Source organism: Daucus carota, chromosome 8 (genome assembly GCF_001625215.2).
Source record: "Daucus carota subsp. sativus chromosome 8, DH1 v3.0, whole genome shotgun sequence".
Lineage (NCBI taxonomy): Eukaryota > Viridiplantae > Streptophyta > Magnoliopsida > Apiales > Apiaceae > Daucus > Daucus carota.
In genome coordinates, this window is record NC_030388.2 from 26665710 (window position 1) to 26678713 (window position 13004).

General features: G+C 33.8%; 2 protein-coding genes across 2 annotated transcripts; both read right to left on the reverse strand.

Annotated features, from left to right (window-relative positions):
- Window positions 1-7320: 7320 nt before the first annotated feature.
- On the reverse strand, window positions 7321-8488 carry LOC108198451 (uncharacterized). The gene is made up of 3 exons (XM_017366206.1): window positions 8264-8488; window positions 8115-8184; window positions 7321-7769 (listed from the first exon to the last, which is right to left on the reverse strand). Exons 1-3 carry the CDS (start codon window positions 8486-8488, stop codon window positions 7321-7323), a joined length of 744 nt encoding a protein of 247 aa, XP_017221695.1.
- Window positions 8489-9762: 1274 nt separating this feature from the next.
- LOC108199116 (uncharacterized) lies at window positions 9763-12946 on the reverse strand. Its single transcript, XM_017366861.2, has 5 exons — window positions 12731-12946; window positions 12582-12651; window positions 10644-12241; window positions 10495-10564; window positions 9763-10366 (listed from the first exon to the last, which is right to left on the reverse strand). Exons 1-3 carry the CDS (start codon window positions 12944-12946, stop codon window positions 11904-11906), a joined length of 624 nt encoding a protein of 207 aa, XP_017222350.2. The 3' UTR covers window positions 9763-10366; window positions 10495-10564; window positions 10644-11903.
- Between the last annotated feature and the right edge of the window lie 58 nt (window positions 12947-13004).

A 13004-nucleotide genomic window follows, 5' to 3' on the forward strand; every position in this document is an offset into this window, starting at 1 on the left:
AACGGGTCAAGAGAAGCAGAAGCCGGAAGTAGCTTCTGCTTCTCTTGGCCAAACAGGCCCTATTGTCTCTCTTCTTTTAAGATTTCTACTTCTTAACTACTTAGAATCTCATATATTTTAACTATTATATATTTTCAAGACTCCTATTTCTTAACAGTTTAAAATTATCTCTATTTTCTTTTAAGATTCCTATTTCTTAACTATTTTATTTAATTTCTCTCAAAAAATTAGAAAAATTAAAACTGATTTTTTTCGGTTAACAGAAACCGAATTTTAATAAAAAAAACTCTACCGAAAACCGAACCGAATTAAATTTGATTTTTAACCGGAAATTTAAATTTCGGTTAATATCGAAAATCGAAATTGTTAACCGAAATTTTCAAAAAACATCCAAAAAGTGAAAATTATGAAAATAAAAGCAAGTTTCATTCCAAGTTAATAGAAAAAGTCTTCGGCGAGAATATAAAATAACTACAAAAACTATTTGAGTGTCTTGCAATACATACCTTGAAGACCTGAGACTGAAATACACCAGTGTGTTTGAGGGTTTGAGTAGCAGGGGGCAACAGATCAATGGAAGTTAATGAACTGGTATTTATGTAGGTCCGTATATATTTTCGGAAGTGGGAAGTGAGTAGATACACGCTTATAAATTATAAAAATATTTATACTATTAATTAAAAATATTTTTTATATAGTATATAAAAATTCGGTTAATGTATCATTCGGTTTTCGGTTAACCGAGGTTTAAAATCCAAAAAATCGAAAAATCAAAATATAAAAATTTGGCTACCGAAAACTGAACCGAAATTTGAAATGCGGTTAACCGAACTGAAATTATTTTTAATTTTCAGTTCAGTTTTCGATTAACCGAACCGAATGCACACCCCTAATTACACTACACCAACATATCAAATCAGATGAGAAACAAAAATCCAAACTTTATCATAAATCTCAAATCCCACTTCAAAGATTCAATTTTTATCAGAAAACAGTGTCATCACAGTCCAGACTCCAAATTTTATATGAATGGCATGACAAATATCAAGATTTTATGATAAATAGGGTTTGAGTTAACCTAATGAATGCAATTACATAAACAAAGAACCAGTAATAATTCAAATGGGGTTTTAAGAATTAAGATCTTGCTTGTAAATGTGTCCGTGGAGTTGAAGAAATCAAGAACAATCTCCCAACCTGATTAAACTTTTTTTTCAATTCACATACAGTATATACCTGTTTCAGTCAATAAAATAATTATATTTTTATCATACCGATTTATGAAATGCAGGATGCAGATACTCTAGATCGTGTATTAATTTATTTATTTTTTAATCATGGTAGATATTTATGCTGGTGATCCGTATGATATATTTTACTTCCGTAAAATATTAGTTATGTTATAAATCTTCAATATATAAATATATAAAAAATTGTATTACTTTTAGAATTCGATAAGAAAAGAATTGTATTACTTTTAGAATTCGATAAGAAAAAAATTGCATTATCTTTAGAATTCTTAACCTGATTTTTTGAATTATAGCTATATTTTCTATCCGAAATTTAAGAAAAATTAGAAGACTGAATCGAGCAATTCTAGAGACGCCCGCATCCTCCTTTATATAGAGACGCCACCTAAGCGCCCTGCATTATACAGTGGAATCTTGAAAACTACTGTGTGGTCTGTTCAGTGTTCTCACAAACTGTTAATGGGAGTTTTAGATGAAGTGAAGAAGATGATATGCCACCAAATTTCATGTTTTGCTTCTCTCCGCAATCCTGTAGTTCAAGAATGAGATGCGGGAGTTTTAAATTTATATAAATCGGATATGGCCGACTATAAAATCTTTTTCTAACTAAATATGAAGAGTAATTCAGGTAATTTTAAATTATTTTAAAAAAATTTAGAGAACTCATTTTTAAAATTTTTAAAATAGAATCATGGAATAATTAAGATTTTGCAATAGAATTCTAAATTTAATAATTTCTATATTAATATGTAATTGAAAATTAAAATTTTATTACCTTTATGATTTCTAAATAAGAAAAAGAATTGTATTACTTTCAGAATCCTTTTCTAGATTCCAGGGTATTATCTTTAGAATCCAATAAGAAAAGAATTGTGTTATTTTAGAATTCTTAAACCTCATTTTTTGAAATTAGAAGACATCTTTAGAATTTTTAAACCTGATAAGACTGAATCGAACAATTCTAGAGACGCCCGCATCCTCCTTTATATAGTGGTGACGATGAGCTAATCGAAAATAAAAATTGTATTAACTTACATTACAAATTTTAAATATAAATTGTATTTTATCAATAATTGCTAGTAATCCTATTGCTTTTAAGGTTTGTAAATAAGAAAAGAATTGTAACATGTTTAGAATTCAATAAGAAAAGAGTTGTATTACTTTTAGAATTCTTGAACCTGATTTTTTGAATTATAACTATATTTTTTATCCGAAATTTAAGAAAAATCAGAAAACTGAATCGAACAATTCTAGAGACGCCCGCATCCTCCTTTATATATATATATTGATTATTTATATAATATTAAAAAATCATAAATCAATATATTTTACAGAAGCAAGATGTGATGTCTCTCAAATAGTTGCGACTATTATAATTTTATTTTTTAATGTGTATTTATGATTTAATATATTCTTGATTTAAATATAAAAGTAATAACGAAAATATGTTCCAGAACTAACACATAAAATTAATTCATGAATGAACTAATTTCTTATTTATAATTAATTTCTTATTTATAAATAATACTCTATTTTTTTTTAAGTTAAGTCAACCGAAGTTAAAGCTCCAAATTTTACCCAGATAAGCATGACAAGATAGTGGGATGGTATTTCTGGATTAAAATGTAAATGAACATGATTGCAAATTTGCATGAGTGCACCAAAGTTAGTCAAACCCTGATAAATACTCCATTATGATTAGTGAAAAAAGTACACGTAATTTATAGTATTAATTATTAGGTTAATAGTAAGACTCAACCAATCCACAACCATATATTAGAATCCGGGGGATCTCACTTTGTGGAAAGCAAAAGATTGGCATAAGGCCCATGAAAACGATTTCATCTGATTTTCAAATTGTATGATGTCAATTTTAGTTGATTTCACAATCTTTACAACAAATTTTCCCCTCATCGCATCACATGCCCAAGACAGAAAGATTAATCTAAGTTATGTTGCGCCAAACAACATTATGGGGTGTACAATTTCGTCAAAGATGTGTATGGGTATAAATCAGTTTTGACAAGAATCAACTGTTCATGACCAAAACATGTTAAACGAACTGTTCTTTTGAAAACCTGAAAATGTTATTCAAGAATCCCGATCATCGTAAATTGTCAATGTTTAGTACTGAATATTAGCTGGAACATCTTCAGAAGTAGATTACTTGAGCTACATCAAGAACCGAACAAGCTTAATATATATGTTATGGCTCAAAGCTCGTATGAGAATCCGTAACGAGCTTCAAGACTTTGAAGACTTTGAACTTTATGTCATATACATCATGCTAGTATCTTGAGATTGAATGTGTCAATTGAAATAGATACTGGTCCTGTTAAGTAACCGACTCGTCTAAAATGTCCGATGTCCCGGTAATGTCCCAACAAGATCTTATATCATTCACCACCCTCAAAAACATTAGCAGCTCTCGACGTTAAACTGTAAGGTTCGTTGGAGTCCTCCAGAACCTAGTATCAGAAAATCAGTAAATTTAAATATCATTTATAAAGATACCATTTAGGTGGTCTGCCACAAGCAAAAATTTAAATACAGGTCACTGTTAAATGACACCAATTCCATTTGTCCCAATTTTTCTTCTTTTTTTTTCTCTGTAAAATGAATTGCAGGTGCTTTTTGTTAATAGATGTAGTTAAGACTTAAGACATCAAATCCATACTTCTCATAGAAGTTTTTTCCCCCCTGCAGTAATTAATCTATTATAAAATTTATAGGGCGTATGAAATAGAAAGTCGCTAGTTAATGGTGGTGGGCTTGAATGTGGTTTTTGGCGGATTTTGAACTGTGATGATATCCATTTTCAGAAGTCTCTGAGGTTGGCATCTTAGCATCTTATCATCTTTTAAAACTTTAGCAGTGTCTTTTTAATCTTAAGCTCATTCATTAACTTGATTAGTACAAGCTAAAGGTTGATCTGTTAGTTTATAGAGGAAATCGTACTACTTGAGCTGCAGAACAGGCACATTAATATTTTTAACATAATTGACAAAATAGAATCTGAAAAAATACTACTAAATTTGCATTGATGAAGAACAAAGTATACTATTATATATGCATTGCAAAATCTAACGGAGTACTAAAAATGTATTCTGCTAGTTCATTTCCAAATAGTCAACACATCTACTGAAAACGTTTTAAGCAAACAATTATGATGTATATAAAGAAATTATTCAGTAAAGACTGGTTCTCAAGGAGCCTCACCTAGGTGGCTAGGCCGAAATAATATTTCCAGAATTTCTTTTGAAGTTTTTGCAAATCCCTCAGACACTGCTTTCATATCCTCAAGTTTATGTAATTCCTCTTTTATCTGATCCACTTTACTCTCAGTAAGCTGGAGCAAGACACCTGTGTCAGCAACGTAAGCCAAGTGGCGTTCCATTTCAGACTTTTCCTTACCGAGTTGGTAATACAGATTTTGAATGCAATTTTTTTGATCATGCAATCTCTCTTTTGCTATTTTGAATTCCAGCTCCTGAGATTTTTTAGAGCTTGCAGTGTCTGTTCAACACTATATCAAGTTTTAAAGACTCCGCCTCAGGATCAAAATTTGTAGATGCTTCCTTTGGAGAACCTTGTCTGATATCGACGTTCTCCTCGTCTATTGCAGATTTAACTGCAACATTTCCATTATGACACATCACTCCTGTTACAGAATAGAGCAACAAATGTTAAGTTTAAAAAGCAAACCTTCAAGGCAACCAGTCATTTAATAATGTTGACATGAGTGTATATAGAAATATAGCAACAGCACAGGGTATAGAGAAAAGCACCTTGTTTACCTGTTGATCTATCATCCACATTCCAAACGTCGTCAAGTGTAGGTTCAATTTTGAGCCTTGAATCATATTGCTGAGTAAGAAATCAGAATACAATAGTTATATCTTCAAGAACAGAAACCACCATTTTTTCGGTAGAAATTAACCTATACCTTTCCCATAGCTATTTCAAATATATGCAGCAACCTCTTTGCGGCACTTCTCTGCAAACCATGCAAAACACGAACCCCCAGATTGAGAATTTCCTTGATGTCATCATGAGAACTTATGGATTCACATATTTGTAAGAATTTCTTGTCATGTGGAAGCAGATCAGTTCTTGAGTCACAGCGCAGACAACAGTACTCAACATCCAGACCTCCTACTGTCCCAGCCATGTTGGCTTTCAGACCACATTCTAGATGAGCCACATGTCCACAACTTACGCTATTTTCTACAGTGGATTCACATCTAATAAAGCCATGATCTTCATAAGCAGGATTAACAGTTGTGCTACATAGTATGCAGCAGCAATCAAGGCAGAATGTTCATAGTACTTGAGCCGCAGCACAGGTAGAGTTGCCCTATATTGATATATTAATATAAATTGAGAAGGTAGAATTTGGAAAAATACTACTAAATTTGCATTGATGAAGAACAAAGTATCCCATTATATATGCATTGCAAAATCTAATGGAAGTACACAATACTAAAAATGTTTTCTGCTAGCTCATTTCCGAATAGTAAATTTTCTTTTGATGTTCTTGCAAATCCCTCAGACACTGCTTTCATATCCTCAAGTTTATGTAATTCCTTTTTTATCTGATCCACTTTACTCTCAGTAAGCTGGAGCAAGACACCTGGGTCAGCAACGTACGCCAAGTGGCGTTCAATTTCTGACTTTTCCTTACCGAGTTGCTGATACAGAGTTTGAATGCAATTTTTTATATCATGCAACCTCTCTTTTGCTATCTTAAATTCTAGCTCCTGAGTTTTTTTCAGGTCTTGCAGTGTCTGTTCAACACTATATTCAAGTTTTAAAGACTCCACCTTAGGATCAAAAATTGTAGTACTTGTTTACCTATCATCCACATTCCAAACGTCGTCAATTACAGGTTCAATTTCAAGCCTTGAATCATGTTGCTAATTAACAAATAAAAATACAATAATTAAATCGTCAAGGACAGACAATAAGAAATTACCTATACCTTCCCCATAGCCAGTTCATATATATGCAGCAACCTTTTTGCCGCACTTCTCTGACGAACCATGGAAAACACGAACCCCGGATTGAGAATTTTATTGATGTCATCATGAGAACTAATGGATTCACGTATTTGAAATATAGCATAATATACATTTGGAGCTTTCCTCTAAGTATCTAATACCTTATAGTTTTAGATGTACTGACCTTAAGGTTTTAGATGAGCTAGTTCTCAACACATATTTGTAAGAATTTCTTGACATGTGGATGCAGATCAGTTCTTGTGTCACAACACCGACAATAGTACTCAGCATCCAGAGCTCCTGCTGTCCCAGCCATTTTGGCTTTCAGACCACCATTCTAATATATGGATGAAAAATGCTTCATTTACACGATTAGGTAAACATCCCGCCTCAATCGCCTCAGCCAAGTCATTTTGTGCAAAATTTAATAAAGCCATGATTTTCATATGCAGAATCAACAATCTTGCTACTCCCTCCTTTTCTAAATATAGGTCGCTTAACTTTATGATACACATTTTTAATCTTATGATCGCATAGCGAAAATCATTATTTCTAAATTTTCTTTTTTTGAATTATTAATCATATATTTTTATTCGGAAAAACAAAATTTTAAAAATAATGATTTTATTATATGGTCAAAGGATTTAGAAGGGCGTGTCAAAAAGTCAAAAGATCTATGTTTCAAAAAAGAGGGAGAGTATAGTATGTAGCAGCAATCACGACAGAATTCCGGTTCACTGCAGCAAATGCCAAAGAAAATAATTGCAGGAGGCTTTCCTGGTTCAGTTAAGCTGCAACCTAGCTTGTTTCCAGCCTTGCAACCGCTAGTTGCATGCTTCGGTTCTGATATGCAAAGTAGAATCTGAAAAAATACTACTAAATTTGCATTGATGAAGAACAAAGTATCCCGTTACATATGCATTGCAAAATCTAATGGAGATGCACAATACTAAAAATGTTTTCTGCTAGTTCATTTCCAAATAGTCAACACATCTACTGAAAACGTTTTAAGCAAACAACTATGATGTATATAAAGAAAATTTTCAGGAAAGCCTGGTTCTCAAGGAGCCTCAATTCTCTAGGCCGAAATATTGTTTCAGAATTTCTTTTGAGGTTTTTGCAAATCCCTCAGACACTGCTTTCATATCCTCGAGTTTATGCAACTCTTTCTTTATCAGATCCACTTTACTCTCAGTAAGCTGGAGCAAGACACCTGGGTCAGCAACATAAGCCAAGTGGCGTTCAATTTCAGACTTTTCCTTACCGAGTTGCTGATACAGATTCTGGATGCAATTTTTTTGATCATGCAACCTCTCGCTTGCTATCTTGAATTGCAGCTCCTGAGACTCTTTCAGGGCTTGCAGTGTCTGTTCAACTTTATGTTCAAGTTTCAGGGACTCCACCTCAGGATCAAAATCTGTAGATACTTTCTTTGGAGAACCTTGTCTGATATCTACATGCTCCTCCTCGTCTATTGCGGATTGAACTACATGATTTCCATTATGACAGATCATCACTCCTGTTACAGAGCAGAGCAACAAATGTTAAGTTAAAAAATCAAACCTTCAAGGCAAAATCAAAAATGTTAAGTACAACTGTTTCTGGAACGAATTTAATTTTATATATAATCAAAGTGGTGCCATGTCATGTGGCCGTACAGAATCCAGAGAGCTGGTTGGTTAGGAACCTACCAAATTGAAATGAATTTATGAACCCTGTTTCCCAAGTTGGATGCCACTTATTAAATAGAAAGAAAGTTTATACACATATAAATCAATAAGTCATTCAATAATGTTGAAACTTGAAATGACTGTATATAGAAATATAGCAACGGCATAGGGTTAGAGAAAAGCACCTTGTTTACCTGTTGATCTATCATCCACATTCCAGCCGTTGTCAAGTACAGGTACAATTTCGAGTCTTGATTCATATTGCTGAGTAAGAAATCAGAATACAGTAGTTATATCGTCAATAACAGAAACCACCAATTTTTCAGTAAAAAAAAACCTATACTTTTCCCATAGCTATATCAAATACATGCAGCAACCTCTTTGCCGCACTTCTCTGCGAACCTTGCAAAACATGAACCCCCAGATTGAGAATTTTCTTGATGTCATCATGAGAGCTAATGGATTCACATATTTGTAAGAATTTCTTGACATGTGGAAGCAGATCAGTTCTTCTGTCACAGCACCGATAATAATACTCAGCATCCTCCGCTCCTACTGTCCCAGCCATGTTGGATTTCAGACCACATTCTAATATCTTAAAGAGTCACATGCAGGGGCGGATCTAGTAAGAGGCACGGGGAGACACGTGTCCCCTTAAAAAAAAATTGACAATTTTTCATTGTTCTAATTTTGACAAAATTATGGACTTGCCTCCAAAAAATTTTAAAATATATAAGTGTTTTTCAAAAATTGTTTGCTACCCTCCGAGGAAATTACTCCTAGATCCGCCCTGGCCACATGTCCACGATTAATTCTATTTTCTACTACACTGGATTCGCATTTAATAAAGTCATGATTTTCAAAGCAGGATTAACAGTCAATATAGTACGCAGCAGCAATCACTGACAGAATCCCGGTTCACTGCAGCAGATGCCACAGAAAATATTTGCAGGAGGCTTTCCTGGTTCAGTTAAGCTGCTCCATAGCATGTCTCCAGCCTTGCAACGGCTAGGTTCTTGCTTCGGTTCAGGAGGCTATTCAGAAACCGTCATCCAGAAACGGTTCAAGTTTCTATAGATCCGAGCGCTACATCCACTAAGCGATTACTCTTTTTAATAACCGAAGAAAGATTTTTAAGGTCAATTTGGATTATGAACTAGATTTTAATCATTTCAGGTCATAGTTGCAGAAATAAGAAATTGGAACTAATCGAATTGAAATGTGATCGGAGATTTATTGAATTAATTGAGGATATATAGTTAAATGGGAGTGTAATCGATAAATTAGTAGATATATTCATTGAGAAGATTTAGATGATCCAGATGCTAATTTCTGAATGAATGATGTTTTTGTTAATAATTATACTATTTATTTGGATGATAATAATTTACTAATCTATCATATTAAATATACTAAATTACATGAAATTATATTTTGATTGAATGACATTGAAAAACAAGATATACTTATATACAGAGGACATCTATTAGCAATATCATAAGTTTAGTTGACCAAGAAAATCAATCAAAACAAAAATAACACATATACAAATAATACACAAAGAAAACAAGAAAATCTTAATCTGTACCAGGAATAAAAATGACGTTCGAAGAGAGAAAAAAAATTCCAAAAACCAGAAGATGTAATCAAGTAAGCCCAAATACAGTGTAATCAAATAATCTTAAGGAGGCATGTCTAGACAGCCCATAAAATCTCATGCTCAGCTATTAACGAACGAGCCCTTAAACTCTAACAATGTTGATCCTGGTGCAGGGGTAGCAAAATCCGATACGACCTGAAACCCGGCACGAAACCGACTCGACATTTGCATAGATGAAGAACAAAGTATCCCATTATATATGCATTGCAAAATCTAATGGAAATTCACAATACTAAAAATGTTTTCTGCTAGCTCATTCCCAAATAGTTAACACATCAACTGAAAAGTTATAAGCAAACAATTATGATGTATATAAAGAAAATTTTCTGGAAAGCCTGGTTCTCAAGGAGCCTCAGTTCTCTAGGCCGAAATATTGTTTCAGAATTTCTTTTGAGGTTTTTGCAAATCCCTCAGACACTGCTTTCATATCCTCAAGTTTATGTTTTTATCTGATCCACTTTACTCTCAGTAAGCTGGAGCAAGACATCTGGGTCAGCAACGTAAGCCATGTGGCGTTCGATCTGAGACTTTTCCTTGCCGAGTTGCTGATACAGGTTTTGAATGCAATTTTTTTGATTCTGCAACCTCTCTTTTGCTATCTTGAATTCCAGCTCCTGAGATTTTTTCAGAGCTTGCAGTGTCTGTTCAGCACTATATCAAGTTTTAAAGACTCCACCTCAGGATCAAAATTTGTAGATACTTCCTTTGGAGAACCTTGTCTGATATCTACATGCTCCTCGTCTATTGCAGATTTAACTGCATCATTTCCATTATGACACATCACTCCTGTTACAGAATAGATCAACAAATGTTAAGTTTAAAAAGCAAACCATCAAGGCAACAAGTCATTTTGACATGACTGTATATAGAAATATAGCAACAGCACAGGGTATAGAGAAAAGCACCTTGTTTACCTGTTGATCTATCATCCACATTCCAAACGTCGTCAAGTGTAGGTTCAATTCTGAGCCTTGAATCATATTGCTGAGTAAGAAATCAGAATACAATATTTATATCTTCAAGAACAGAAACCACCATTTTTTCGGTAAAAAACAACCTATACCTTTCCCATAGCTATTTCAAATATATGCAGCAACCTCTTTGCGGCACTTCTCTGGAACCATGCAAAACACAAACCCCCAGATTGAGAATTTTCTTGATGTCATCATGAGAACTAATGGATTCACGTATTGTTGAAATATAGCATAATATCCATTTGGGGCCTTCCTCTAACACCTTAAAGTTTGAAATGGACTAACCTTAAGGTTTTAGATGAATTAGTTCTCAACACATATTTGTAAAAATTTCTTGACATGTGGAAGCAGATCACTTCTTGTGTCGCAGCACCGACAATAGTACTCAGGCATCAAGAGCTCCTGTTGTCCCAGCCATGTTGGATTTCAGACCACATTCTAATTTCTAGATGGAAAATGCTTCATTTGCAAAAAAATTCATAATATGACATATGTTAAGTTTTAATTGAAATGAGCTCTCTGTATTCACATAAATAGAACTAATTAAAACACCCCACCTCAATTGCCTCAATTGTCATGTCATTCTGAGCAAAATTTATTAAATCCAAGCTTTTCATATGCAGAATTATCAGTCTTGCTATTCCCTCCGTTTCAAAATATAGGTCGCTTACCTTTATGGCACACACTTTTAAGTCTTTTGATCGCATATCCAAAATCATTATTACTAAAATTTTCATTTTTTTAATTATAATATTAATCATATATTTTTATTCGGAAAAAAATAATTTAACGATAATGATTTTAATTATACGGTCAAAGGACTTAGAAGTGCGTGTCAAAAAGTAAAACAAATTTATGTTTTAAAAGAGAGGGAGAGTATAGTATGTAGCAGGAATCACGACAGCATTGCGGTTCACTGCAGCAAATGCCACAGAAAATAATTGCAGGAGGCTCTCCTGGTTCAGTTACGCTGCAACATAGCTTGTTTCCAGCCTTGCAACCGCTAGTTGCCTGCTTCTGTTCTAATTTGCGAAGTACAATCTGAAAAAAATACTACTAAATTTGCATTGATGAAGAAAGTATCCCATGATATATGCATTGCAAAATCTAATGGAGATGCACAATACTAAAAATGTTTTGCTAGCTCATTTCAAAATAGTTAACACATCTACTGAAAAAGATTTAAGCAAACAATTATGTATATAAAGAAAATTTCAGGAAAACCTGGTTCTCAAAGAGCCTCAAATCTGTAGGCCCAAGATATTGTGTCAAGATTTCTTTTGAAGTTTTTGCAAATCCCTCGAACACTGCTTTCATATCCTCGACCTCGAGTTTATGTAATTCCTTTTTTATCTGATCCACTTTACTCTCAATAAGCTGGAGCCCGGGTCAGCAACATAAGCCAAGTGGTGTTCAATTTCAGACTTTTCCTTGCCGAATTGCTGATACAGATTCTGGATGCAATTATTTTGATCATGCAACCTCTCTTTTGCTATCTTGAATTCCAGCTCCTGAGACTTTTTGAGGGCTTGCAGTGTCTGTTCAACTTTATATTCAAGTTTCAAGGACTCCACCTCAGGATCAATATCTGTAGATACTTTCTTTGGAGAACCTTGTCTGATATCTACATGCTCCTCGTCTATTGCAGATTTAACTGCATGATTTCCATTATGACACACCATCACTCCTGTTACAGAGCAAAAAATGTTAAGTTAAATTATCAAACCTTCAACGCAAGATTAAAAATGTTAAGTACACCTGTTTCTACGTCGATGTTTATTTTATATATAATCAAGGTGGTGCCATGTCATCTACCCGTAAAGAATTCAGAGAGAGCTGGTTGGTTAGGTACCTACCAAATTGGAATGAATTTATGCTCCCTGTTTCCCAAGTTGGAGGCCACTTATTAAATAGAAAGAATTAAAGTTTATACACATATAAATCAAAAAGGCATTTAATAATGTTGACATGACTGTATATAGAAATATAGCAACAGCATAGGGTATAGAGAAAAGCATCTTGTTTACCTGTTGATTTGTCATTAACATTCCAGCCATTGTCAAGTACAGGCACAATTTCGAGTCTTGAATCATATTGCTGAGTAAGAAATCAGAATACAGTAGTTATATCGTCAATAACAGAAACCACCAATTTTTCGGTAAAATATAACCTATACCTTTCCCATGGCTATTTCAAATACAAGCAGCAACCTCTCTGCGGCACTTCTCTGCGAACCTTGCAAAACATAAACCCCCAGATTGAGAATTTTCTTGATGTCATCATGAGAGCTAATGGATTCACATATTTGTAAGAATATCTTGACATGTGGAAGCAGATCAGTTCTTGTGTCACAGCACCGACAATAATACTCAGCTCCTATGGTCCCAGCCATGTTTGATTTCAGACCACATTCTAATATCTAGAAGAGTCACATGCAGGGGCGGATCTAG